Source organism: Enoplosus armatus, chromosome 14 (genome assembly GCF_043641665.1).
Source record: "Enoplosus armatus isolate fEnoArm2 chromosome 14, fEnoArm2.hap1, whole genome shotgun sequence".
Classification (NCBI taxonomy): Eukaryota; Metazoa; Chordata; class Actinopteri; order Centrarchiformes; family Enoplosidae; genus Enoplosus; species Enoplosus armatus.
In genome coordinates this window covers 11,619,727-11,631,643 of record NC_092193.1, presented here as the reverse complement: position 1 = coordinate 11,631,643, position 11,917 = coordinate 11,619,727, and the positions used below count along the sequence as shown (strand labels likewise).

The window sequence follows — 11,917 nt, the reverse complement described above, 5'->3', positions numbered from 1 at the left end:
TTTTGGGTGTAAATGTGCTCTGGACCTCTCTGGATGCATCTGGACAAAGCAGACATGCTGCTGAGTGGTGCAGGGTCATTATCAGTTGGAAACTGATTACCAGATAGCAGATGAAGACAAAACAATTATATCATACTGTCACGTTATGACGGCACCAATAGTGCACATCTTGTTTATGTTGTCATCAGGATGAATGATCTCGCACTTATGTATTAATTAACGGCATCTCAATAAAAGGTCAAATGGTATAAATAACACAAGTCAAAATATATTAAAGATTCTTCCAATTTATTGTAATGTACAGTTATACATTGCCATGACACAAATGTGACCACTTGGATGGGGTGCAGAATGCAAAATATTAAAACAGCCATATAAACAATATCAGAGGACAATGAATTCCTCTTCTTTATGCCGCTGTACATATGGGATCAATAAAGTATGCACCATAAAACAGATATCAAGCCAGTGATATAAAACTGCACAACCAGTCTTTACTGTGAAATTAAGGAATCCATTTCAGAACATTATTTTCACATCTTATGTTACATATTTGACAGTAACTTTATTATTCACACACAACACTATTTTGAATGACATCAACTTAGACGTTTATTCAAAAAGGAAAAGGGGATTCCAGCATTGTCAAGATCAACAAAACAAAGTACTTGTCAGAAATATGTACTATACCAAGTTTGATCATTCCCATTCATCAATTTGCAGTCAATGGACAAGACTGAGGTGCTTGTATAGAAAAAAGGCTCCAGAGAGCACTAACTTACGATTTGCAGTGGCATCTGCTACATATCACCTTTTTGGGCACATCTATTAAAGGCCAGTGGCCATCATTCTGTCAAGTAATGTGGTACAAAAAAAATATTAATCGAAATTTGATATATCTTCTTTCACTGACTCAATACACAGCTTCACACAGGATACAGCAATTGCTTCATGATTTTTCAGACATTAAACATTTACTAATTCCAGGTATGCTGTTCGTATTTGTCCTTCAAGGAATTTCAATTTTCATTAATTTTCCATTTTTTACACAAAGAATTCATAGTGTCCATGTCACTGAAGTAGCAGATCCAATCAAATAGTTATACAAGCCGACACAACAAAGAAATATAAAACAAAATGTGCTGGATGGGATCATCGTTAAAGATCATAAAAAAAAAAACATTGACACGTACACTTCATGAAATAAACAACACAGCTTTAATACTAGTTTCCAATGTCTTATACAAAGTTAGCTTGATCTAAAAAGCATAAAATATATTTTTACATCATCACATACATCAAGACATGTACCATGGCCTAGCGGGAAGTTCGTCTGGTGCATTATTTCATCTCTAAGCCCCCACACATTTCCCTACTGCTGGCATTATTGCTTCTTATGAACTGAGGGGTGGAGAAACAATGCACCACAGTAGATTGAAACTGTACATTTTAAATCATCTCTGATATCCAAAAATGTTTTAGCCTGTTTCACAATCTGCAATGCTAAAGGATAAGGCAGTTCCATTTTTAAGGCATTGCTGCTTTGAGACATACTGGACCAGAGAGTGAGTCATGGACTTTGACATTATCAAGTCAATGTACATGATTAACAGAATACATTTTATAGGCATGGATAAGAGCCCAAAGAGAGGGGGAAAACGTATCTTGTATTTTTGAGTGTTGTATGTTCGTGTCTGAAAGAATCTCAGTGAGCTACAACCATCATTTATATCTGCTTAGCAGCTGACCAGAGGTCAAAGCTCAGACAGATCAGAGCAGAGGTGTGTGGGTTGCTGTGACCATCTCTCATTGCTGGTAATTTCCATACTGGCCCTGTGGAGAGAAATGTGACAGACTCATGTTACTGACCATCTAAAACACACAAAGTAAAAGCTCATATTCACACATCTCAATAGGGTGCAAACAAACATCTGTGGTTTCAACCATATCATACTGCAAACCATGATTTATGGCTGCATTTGCTGGTATTGACCAGCGGGTGGCAGCATGGCCTCACAACTCGTGAGCTCTAAATTCTAACTTGGTAGCTCTGGTTTCAGCAGCAGCATGGCTAAGGATGATATTCCTTATTGAATAGTGGACACTAGTTTCAAGTGAGACAAATTCAGTGTTCAAGAAAAGTAGTAGTTGATGCATTTCTAAACAGGGGTCGACGTATGTGTTTGGAATTAATGGAAAATACAATGGAAACAAACTATGATTTGACAGTCTGATATACATACATTTTAAATTCAGATATATGAGTGTTATCATAACCACAATAGTCATCAAACCAGTGTTGTAAATAGCAGAGATTAAGGACACAGCCAAAGCACTAAGCGTTTGGCTGTGTCACTGCAGAGTAAGCATGCTGTGTTTCTGGACCTCAGGACTTACATTTCGACCCCTGGTTATTAACAAAATAAAGAGTATAAAAAAAAAAGAAAAGAAAAAGCTTAAGAAAAAAACAAGAGAAAGATGGAAGAAAGATAAAGACAAAAGAGAGACAGAAGAAACATAACAAATGCAAATTAAGGCTAGGTGGTCAAACGTCTAGATTGGACGTTGAGGTCTTCACAGCAACCATTACCTTTGCTTCTTACAGAGCTAGTCAGGGGTTCAAATCCCCGGGTCTTTATTTCCTCATGTGCCCCTGAATATTCAAAGATAAAGATATCAAAGTGTAGCTGTGGTCCCCACATAAGACCACAGGAAATACAGGGCAACAAATAGATCTCCCTTTAAACACTAGAGCATTCTGCATCAAGTTTAAGCAAGAATCCTCTTAAAGCCCTCATATTTCACTGAATTGGCATACCATATTAGCCAGGATATATAACTACGACTCAAATTAACAAGTGAAAGACAATAGTAACACATACACTCTTTTGGGGAAGAACAGATTTAACTCCCAATATGATGACAGCATGCATTTAATGTTTACCTTCTAACTTCACTCACATTGGTCTCTGGTCTCACTACACAAAATATACGACTAAGTACGCAATAAACATAATAAGAGACAAACTAAGACGAATGTATAAACAAGTCTCTGTGACTGTCCACTGTTGTGGGTATACTCACCTGGTCATAGCCATAAGGGCGTTGCTGCTGGGCCTGTGGTGGTCCAGGTTGAGGAGGGCGATAGCCTCCATACTGCTGCCCCTGCCCCTGAGGATAGTTAGGATATTGTCCTGGGGCACTTTGGGAGGGACCTGCGACAAACATTGAGAACCCAATTTAAAATGATATATGCTTGACAGAGTAAAATTCAAACAATTTGAAAATGCTGTGGGGCACAAACTCAAAAAATCATTAGCATGTTTTGTTTCTGGCACCACATGGTTCACACTGAGCAGCTTAGTTTGAATCCAGGAGCAGTTTGTCTACAAATTTGGTAATATAGACAAAAACAAAACATAGCTAGCTACCCACCCAAATAATCACAAGACAATTTGTACTCTAGCAGGACAATTTCTCATGGGTGCATGTTCAACATTAATGGCTTTCAAAAAATGGGAGATATAAAGTACCTCACTGATGTATGAGCAGCGAATAATATTCAGGCCCAGCTTGATGACTGACAATTAAAAGAGCAGCCCTTTGCACATATTTTTCTTTTAATGCAGTAATTTTCAGTCTTATCACCTGCTTAGAAAGAGATGCAACTTTGGACTCAAAGAAAGGAACCCGGTGTGAAAACGGCCCAAGTTTTGCTCATTAACTGTTCTTGTTTCCTACTTGTTACTCTAAGAACTCTAGGGAATCCCTGTTAGTTTACTATCACTAATGGGCTGCAATAAAAAAGCTGATGGATGACAAAGAGATGATGGTGGATATGTCAGACCCATTTGTTTAGGCTGCCTCCACAATGCCTGACTCAGTAATGAATGAGAATGAGTGAGTCAGGTTGGAGCCAGGCGGCTGGATCCCTAATGCAAGGAGACATCAAGGAGATTGTGTTGGTCTTCATTAGAGGAGCAGGCTTCATTAAAAAAAGGTAAAAAAAAAACTTCACTTCATCAGCCCCCGTATACTGTAGCTGTCTATGCAGGTGCTGTGAAGGACCGAGCAAAGCTTGACTGGGGCTGAAGTCAAATGAGGCCCACGCAGCATCGTTAGGCCGCTCATAATGCCTTATGCTGTTGAGCATAACCTTGTGGGGGCCTGCGAGAGAAAGCGTGTGTGTGCCAGATGGATCTCACCTCACAGCCTCTGCCTCTCCGCTAGCTCATTACTAACATGAGCTCTGGCTCAGACAGAGGGTGAGTGATGGAAAGTTCCAGTGAAAAATGGGATGAGGAAGAAAAAGACCAAAGACGTGTAGGAACCTAAATACTTACATTGCATGTGGAACTTTTTTTTAACATCCTTTACTTTATTCATTTTGGTTAAATCCCAATGCAACACGCTCATTGTGAATACCTTTGCTACCTGCTTAACTATTTATCCAAAATGCAAGGAGTTCAAAAGGTTTGGCTGGCAGTGTGCACACACTTTGCCCAATGTCTGTACCCATCAGCCAAAGCTCCTCTCCCTCAGAACAGTGTGTCATACCAAACTGAAGCACCAGGAGAAATGCTAATGTGGTACCAGCCACCACTACTGATTAAATTTCTCTTCCACCAAGCTCCAATCCCCTAACCATTCATTAAGCTGGTCCTTTAATTCCTTGCTCTTGATGATGTCTTGACATGCATTTGGCACAGTTACATTTCCAAGGGGCCGTAACCACCAACTCACTCAGGGGGAATTATAATTCAACAGTTACAAAAAGGTAGCCAAAGAGAGCTGATAGTGCCTCCTACAGGACAAACATGTGCCCCTATTCAAGAGAGGGTAACTCACCGTAACCCTGCTGCTGTGGTGGGTAGGCCTGTTGACCCGGGTACTGCTGTTGAGGAGGGTAGCCCTGTTGCTGGGGAGGGCCTTGCTGGTATGCTTCCTGCTGTTGGCCATACTGGGCATTACCTTCAGGGGATAACAGCAGGCAATGTGAATAACACGGAGACAACTACAGCACAACAGCAAAGCAGACAGGTAGACGCTGAGTAAGGATTTTTTTCTATGCTATTACTTAAGAAATACATTGTCCATCAATTTTGGATGGTGCTGTTAAGATGCACCTTCAATTGCAACACAACATTAGCTGCCAATAAAAAAATACAACAGCATTATGTAATAAGATATTATAAGTCAAGTCAATATTATTTATATAGCCCAATATCACAAATCACTGATTTGCCTCAAGGGGCAACACACTCGTCCTTTAGCAAAAGTAAAGTTTACTATTAGATAGATACTATCTAATAGTAAACAAGTAAAATAATAGCAGTGAAGACATTCAAGTAAAAGTAAAGAAAGGATCAAGTACCAAATAATGTATAAGCTGGATAAGATATTGAGCATGTCAACATCACATTTTTAGGCACTACTGTTTTTTTTTTCTTACACAAAAAAATCTTTGTGTAATGTGTGTGGTATCTTAAAAGGCATCCTCATCTAAATGAAGCTATGTCAACACTGTCATGAGCATACACATATTAGAGGAAGGTATAAAGATCCCTTCCATGATAGCAGTGTTGTGAGGCCTCCCAATGCCTTGATCAGGATATGGTGGAGGCAAACCGTAATCACTATGACCCACATCACCTCAACACGGAGACATGAAGCTAACAGAAGCCAGTACCTTCAATTTATTCAAGCAGTACCTGGCAAGTTAAGATAATCTCAGGGGGATAAAATGAAACTGGTCATGTTATTGAGGGGTTCAGGGACGCACAACAGTGTCTTGATGGCAGCGGTTTTTGAGGCAGCCATGTTTTTTGTGTGTTTTTTTTCCCCCTTCAAACTGTCTTCAAAACTTCAAAAAAGGAAAACACTTGTTTGAAAGGTCGAAAGCAAAATAGTGTAGTCAGTAGAGAAAACAAAACAAAAACAAACAACAAATAAGTAAATGTTAATTGAACAAAGAAAGAGAAGAAGTTGTTTATTATGAATCTGTAATATTTCAGTGTGGCTGCTAATGTAGTAATACTATGCCATGCAGTTATAAAAGTATCACATGTGGCATTTTTTCATGAGAACCTGAAGGTTAAAATTTTTCCTTTAATACAACTTTGGTACAGCTTTGACCGTTGAGATTCACACAAGACTCTGTCCCTGACTATTCTTCACAACAGGTGGAGCACCAGCCATGACTAGGGGGGTGACATTTCAAGACTGGGTAGGTGCTAACTTCCAGTATCCATGGACTGCAGCACCATTTGGAATTGGGTGCATGTGGATGTTTCCTCAAAATTAGATGCCATATTTTTTCTTTGTTAGAGCCCAAAGTCACTTTGATTTCCCAGAAAATAATGAAGAAACTGAAATATTGGTTTTGTCACAGTCTCTTTGCATCATTTGTGTTTTAACACAACTCCTGGGTTCATTTTTTGTTGATTCTCCAGGTGACTGGAGGGTTATCCTACCTTCTGAGGCTCCCTGTCCTGCGTGACTGTACTGGTCCCCATAGTAGTCTTCCTGCCCTGGGTACTGCTGAGGGGGTCCTACATACACATACACACAACATACACACAAGTAGATTCAAGGTGTTGTTGGATCGGTTGTGTGAGGGGAAGAGTGGAGAGGATGGATTCCTTGCCGCTAGCTCTTGTTAGAAAGCTTTCTTTTGGTCACTTGACTAATTTTATGATCGGAGGCTTTAGGTTACATGTTTAGTCATCAGGATGTCTGGGAGCTACAGAAGTGGAAATAGAGGAAATTGAAAGGAACAAGAGTAAGAAGGTTAGGGAGAAGAAAGACCAACACTCACAACTTGCACACTTAACAGACACACTCTGAGGGGTATACCTTGCTGTGGGGGTCTGTAAGGCGGCATTGGCCTCTGCCCCATGACATGGTTCCCTTGGCTGACCTGGCCCATCATACCCATTGGGTTCTGTTGTCCTTGGTAGTGCTGTCCGCCGCCACCAGGAGGCATGGTATACTGCTGGGAGGGAGGCTGCTGGTGCATCATGGGGCCTGTGGTAAACCAACAGAGTTAACTCTTAAACTGTACTAGGTATAAAACCCATACAAGCAGTGTATGGCTAATCAAATGCAGGTGAATGATTGTACAACAGTAATAAGGCACAGGAAATGAATACAACCAAGTGGAAACAAACAAAATTAGTGGTTTTACCTTGATTGGGCTGCATGTTCATGTTTGGCCGAGGCCCATAGTTTCCCATGGGCTGGCCCTGGGTCATGTTCATTTGGCTCTGAGCTGGTATGCCCTGGGAAGAAGGGACGGTGTGATTGTAACCACCCATCGAGCCATGGTTGCTGGGGGGCATATTCATAGAGCCACTGGGCATGTTTGGGGGCTGGTTGGGGCCTGGACCGGGACCTTGCATGGGCATGTGATTAGGCCCTGGAAAAAAGCAGCAGAGATGATTCATGCCTCTCTTTGAAAAACTACATAAATATTTAGCACACATACTTAAGTGTAATTTCCATCACGTTGTGATATGTGCACTGTGCTGCTCTGTGAAAATCTGTAATCTGAGGCTGTGTTTCCATATGAACAACAGGAATGGCATCAACAATTATTATTATTATTATTATTATGACATGTTGGGATATTTGCGGTTCACCCAAAGTTTAAGTTACTGTAACTAACCACCTGCACCTCTGTCTAAGTAGTTCATTTGAGTTTGCATCTTCTTTTCATTCATTCCTCTCTTGTAATGTATAAAGCTGATCTATCCACAACTGAATCTTTCAAATTTAAATGTATACAGACTATTTACCAGTTGTCTTTTATCACCTAGCGCTAGTGACCAAGTCAACACTATGTGTATAACGCACTGTATTAACACTGCAACTGACTTCATTACAGTTCCCATAATATGGCAAAAATAGCATATCAGAGAAAACTCAGGTTCCCATCTGTTACATGAAGAATGTAAAGTCATAAGGTAAAGGGAACTCCAATGGACGGCAACTCTTCCGTTGTGCAGGAGCTGCGAAAGTACTCCCAACCAGCCACAAGCTTATAGATGGTGCCTACTTTCTAGTCACCTTTCAAACAACAACAACAACAACAACCTCAGAGACTCTGTCTCGCAAGACTCTCATGCCCGAAGATGATCTGTTTTCTGACACTGCCACTGTCAGTTGGAGTTGATTTGGCACATCTTTTAACTCTAGCAACGGCATGCGCCACTGACATTGACTTGACCAATGTACTGATCCGTTCCATTTCACACAAGCTTCTGTGATATCAGTTTAATAACATTCTGCACAAGCTATATACAGCTATAAGTGAGCTCCTCCAGAGCTCATGTATAGGCAGGCTTCACCTCTGGAGCACCGCTGATCAAGTTATGTTGTGTTAAGTTATCAGTAAGTCATATCACATAGTTGACATACGTCTTTCACTGTTTTATGTGGCGTTTTCTTTTGCAGGGATTTAGCCATTTTATTGCCAAGGCCCGCTTCCCCATGTGCAAATGTTCCACCAAAACAAGTCCCTGTCTGAGTGTTATCCTGGATAGTAACTCGAGCCTGGAGCAACATGTAAAGAAAGTAGTCCAGTCGTGTTTTTATCAACTGAGGAATATCTCCAAAATTAGATCAGTTCTGTCCTTCAGTAACGCAGAGTAAATCATACATGCTCTTACGTTCTCCTGCCTCGATTACTGTAATGTCTTGTTAACTTGCCTAAACAATCAAGCTATGGAGCAGCTCCAAATTGTTAAAAATGCAGCAGCTAGAATACTGACAACACAAAGCAATTCTCACACGTCACACCAATTTTGGCTTCCAGTTTCTTTTAGAATCCATTTTAAAGTGTGTTTTAATCACATACAAGACTCCGAATGCTTTGGCACCAGAGTATATAACTGAGCTCCTCACACCGTACTGTCCGGACAGGCTCCTCAGGTCTTTTAGCGATTCCAGAGTCTAGGTTCAAAACAAAGGGTGATCGAACCTGTTGGTTTTGATTTCTTTCATTAAGAGTTTTTATCATTTTCTTTGTGTGTGTCTATATAATCATCACATCAATGATTACATATACATCATCAATTATATATAAGTGATCAGTGCCTTAATAAAAGTATCTCAAGCTATCTATGTTTTTTTAATAAAATATATACATTTGCAAACAAAAAAATAAACAAAGCACACACTGAAACAAACCATGATACTTAAAGAGGAGAGGATAATCATAATCAAAACGGAGCACAAGTCTAAGACCACCAGAGCTGGCAAATGGGTGACATCATCCTTCAGCAGAGCGACCTCCCTCACAGTTCTGTGGTGTTGCTAGGCAACCCAAGTGAGACAGGGACTGAGGGAAAAGAAGGGGAAAGAAAAGAGAGAAAAGGACGAGGGAGGGAAGATGGGGGGGGCACTTACCGGGCATCTGTCCATTCATCTGGTTCTGCATGTGTGGGGCTGGAGGGCCACCGCTGACCATACCCTCAGAGGCCATGTTGTGACCGTGAGGAGGCTGAGGGGGGGGTCCACTTTGGTTCATCCCACCAGGGCCCATGGGCATGTTTTGAGTGGGCGGCTGCAGGCGCACAACACAGACACAAAAACACACATCAGCTGGCTAGAAACACATCTGAGTCTGAGCCACTCAAAAGAAAAAAAAAAACTCAGCAGATAAAAGCCAAGATCTCTGTACATAACATAAAATCAAGTGCAACTGTGATCTGAGTGTACCTTAATCAATCAATGATGACACTATTTTTAAAAGATACTGTATACTTAAAAGGGAAACTAAGTATTTACACAGTACACAGTACAGTCACATAATTACCAGATAAACTCCTCAATAAAGACACAGTCAGCCAAAAACACAAAGATCTAACAAATTGAAAACATACCACTATTACTTACTTAATAGTAACTTCAATCTGATCTACTTCAGCTTTACATACGATATGATATGAAATGATATGGTGATAATTCTAAAAAAAAAAGTGGGCTTCTATGCAAACCCAAATATGTACCTTGTACAAACTTAAGTGCACAGAACAAGTTCACACTGGTGGTGCATCTATAAAGAAAATCTACTATAGGTCAATAGGTAACACTGATACTTTAAAGAAGTGCTCCAGTGCATTTGTATTAAACATCCATAAAGTTGGGGGACTTGCAAAAGATATTCAAAAAAAAAAAAAAAAAAAAAAAAGAATGGTCACATTGGTGCAGCAGAAGCCAAGATATCCTGACTTTTAACCCTTGTATGGGTTAAGCAAAAATGCTGGATTCTACATTTACCATAGACTTGGTGACATCAGTGAGGTTATTTCTTCAGACTTTGGAAAGCTCACTTGAGGACCACAGTAGACATTATATGATTGCTTCCATGGGCTGACTAGCACACAAGCAAACTGATATGAATGTGTTAAAACTAGTGGAGTTCCCCGTTGATACAAGAGTGAAGTTAGACTGGACTTAACATAAAAAAGGAAAAATCAAACATCAAACTGACTTTACATATTATTTGATGTGGGAAATTACACACTTAAAATGACACGTCAGACGGTCTATTAGTGTAACATGACAGTTTTTGAGTTAATGTAATATTGATCTGAGTCCTTACTTTAAAAAAAACAAAACATGTTTCCTTATTTCAGATGATTTCAGAAATTTACCTGCACCAATACCCAAGCCACTTGTACTGGACATGAACTACAAGAGCTCAACATAAAGTTATGATGGCAGAGAAGTCACATTGTTAAATACAATTCACTCACTCAAAACAATCAACAAGGACCAATACTCACAGCAGGGAGGAGAGACTGCATGTTCTGATTGGAGTCTGCTATCGTGGCCAGGTACACTAAATTTCTGTGCAGCATCTGTTGATACCTGGGCAGGTGGAGAGTCATCAATACAGATTTTGAGTTAATGCCAATTTAAAATTACTGTAACACGCAGGCAAGAAGGGATTTTCATGACTTACTGTGAACATTCTGCTGTTTTGCCTTTACTCTGGAAGTCCATTATACACTGGATCAGCTGGTTGTTTTCGTCAAGTAACTGCAAAAGTGAATGCAGAGATTTATATCACGTGTTTATGTTACGTCTGATAACACAAAATTTAAAATAAGCGATACTTGGTGATTTGGTATGGTTGGTCGTTTGCTTACTGATGCTTATTCTGCAGTAATTTGAAAACAACGAGAAGGATGGGGGGCGTTTTGTGAAATGTGAGCGCGTAACAAAAGACGCGTCTTGCTAGCTAGCTGCCCTTGGCTAACAAAACGGCAGGCCTCCATTCATATGAAGTACAAATTATACGTTAGTCATGTAAATCGACCTAAAACCCATCGTCTACATATGGCGTCCTGACTCCAGAGAGGTTCATATTCACCGCGCTTTGACCCTGCAATATTGTTCCCGATCTATTCACAGTTGGACTTGGATGGGCACTGCTACATTGATTAGCTCAACGGCTAGCCGCGTCTGATGCCATAGCCTCCATTCTGAGACGCGCTAAAAAGATGAATTACCTTTTGTATTCCAGCGGGTGTTATATCACCCTTTCCACGTTGCCTGTGAGGTGCAAACGCCACCGACATGGTGATACTCTATGGAATTAAATTGAACTAGAGCATAAAAGTCAAAAGAAGCTAACACACTTAACAAATCGGTAGAACTCAGATCACACAGTTCAGAATAGGATGCAATTTCGAAATGCAGTGGTCCGTTTTAGGGGGGATACAACACATTTGGAAACATAGCTGATGATTATTGTTTATTTAGATTACACGGCGATACACTGTGTTCAAATTAATGTAAATATATATATTAGAACATTTCAACAGATTCAATTACACAGTTGAAAGAACTCACATTTTGGCTTTATTGAATTACAGTTTCACCTATTTTTTTTAATATAGTGGAACAG

General features: G+C 40.1%; 1 protein-coding gene across 5 annotated transcripts; it reads right to left on the bottom strand.

Moving 5' to 3' along the window:
* Window positions 1-267: 267 nt before the first annotated feature.
* On the bottom strand, window positions 268-11,659 carry ss18 (SS18 subunit of BAF chromatin remodeling complex). 5 transcript variants are annotated; one of them, XM_070918323.1, is made up of 10 exons: window positions 11,520-11,659; window positions 10,970-11,046; window positions 10,791-10,875; window positions 9,409-9,565; window positions 7,187-7,417; window positions 6,856-7,026; window positions 6,458-6,551; window positions 4,849-4,985; window positions 3,085-3,215; window positions 268-1,833 (listed from the first exon to the last, which is right to left on the bottom strand). In XM_070918323.1, exons 1-10 carry the CDS (start codon window positions 11,586-11,588, stop codon window positions 1,807-1,809), a joined length of 1,179 nt encoding a protein of 392 aa, XP_070774424.1. In that variant the 5' UTR covers window positions 11,589-11,659; the 3' UTR covers window positions 268-1,806. The 5 variants fall into 5 exon arrangements, with proteins under 5 accessions (XP_070774424.1, XP_070774425.1, XP_070774426.1 ...); XM_070918324.1 differs by having other exon boundaries at window positions 4,849-4,992; window positions 6,468-6,551; XM_070918325.1 differs by having other exon boundaries at window positions 4,849-4,971; window positions 6,474-6,551.
* Window positions 11,660-11,917: the final 258 nt, after the last annotated feature.

Bases quoted from the DNA above. Each gene is read 5' to 3' on its own strand.
- ss18 (XM_070918323.1), bottom strand. From the start codon at position 11,588: ATGTCGGTGGCGTTTGCACCTCACAGGCAACGTGGAAAGGGTGATATA. The intron at 6,552-6,855 runs GTATACCCCTCA...ATGTGTATGTAG, and splicing joins TTACAGACCCCCACAGCAAG to GACCCCCTCAGCAGTACCCA. The intron at 4,986-6,457 runs GTCACCTGGAGA...ACATTGCCTGCT, and splicing joins GAAGGTAGGATAACCCTCCA to GTTATCCCCTGAAGGTAATG.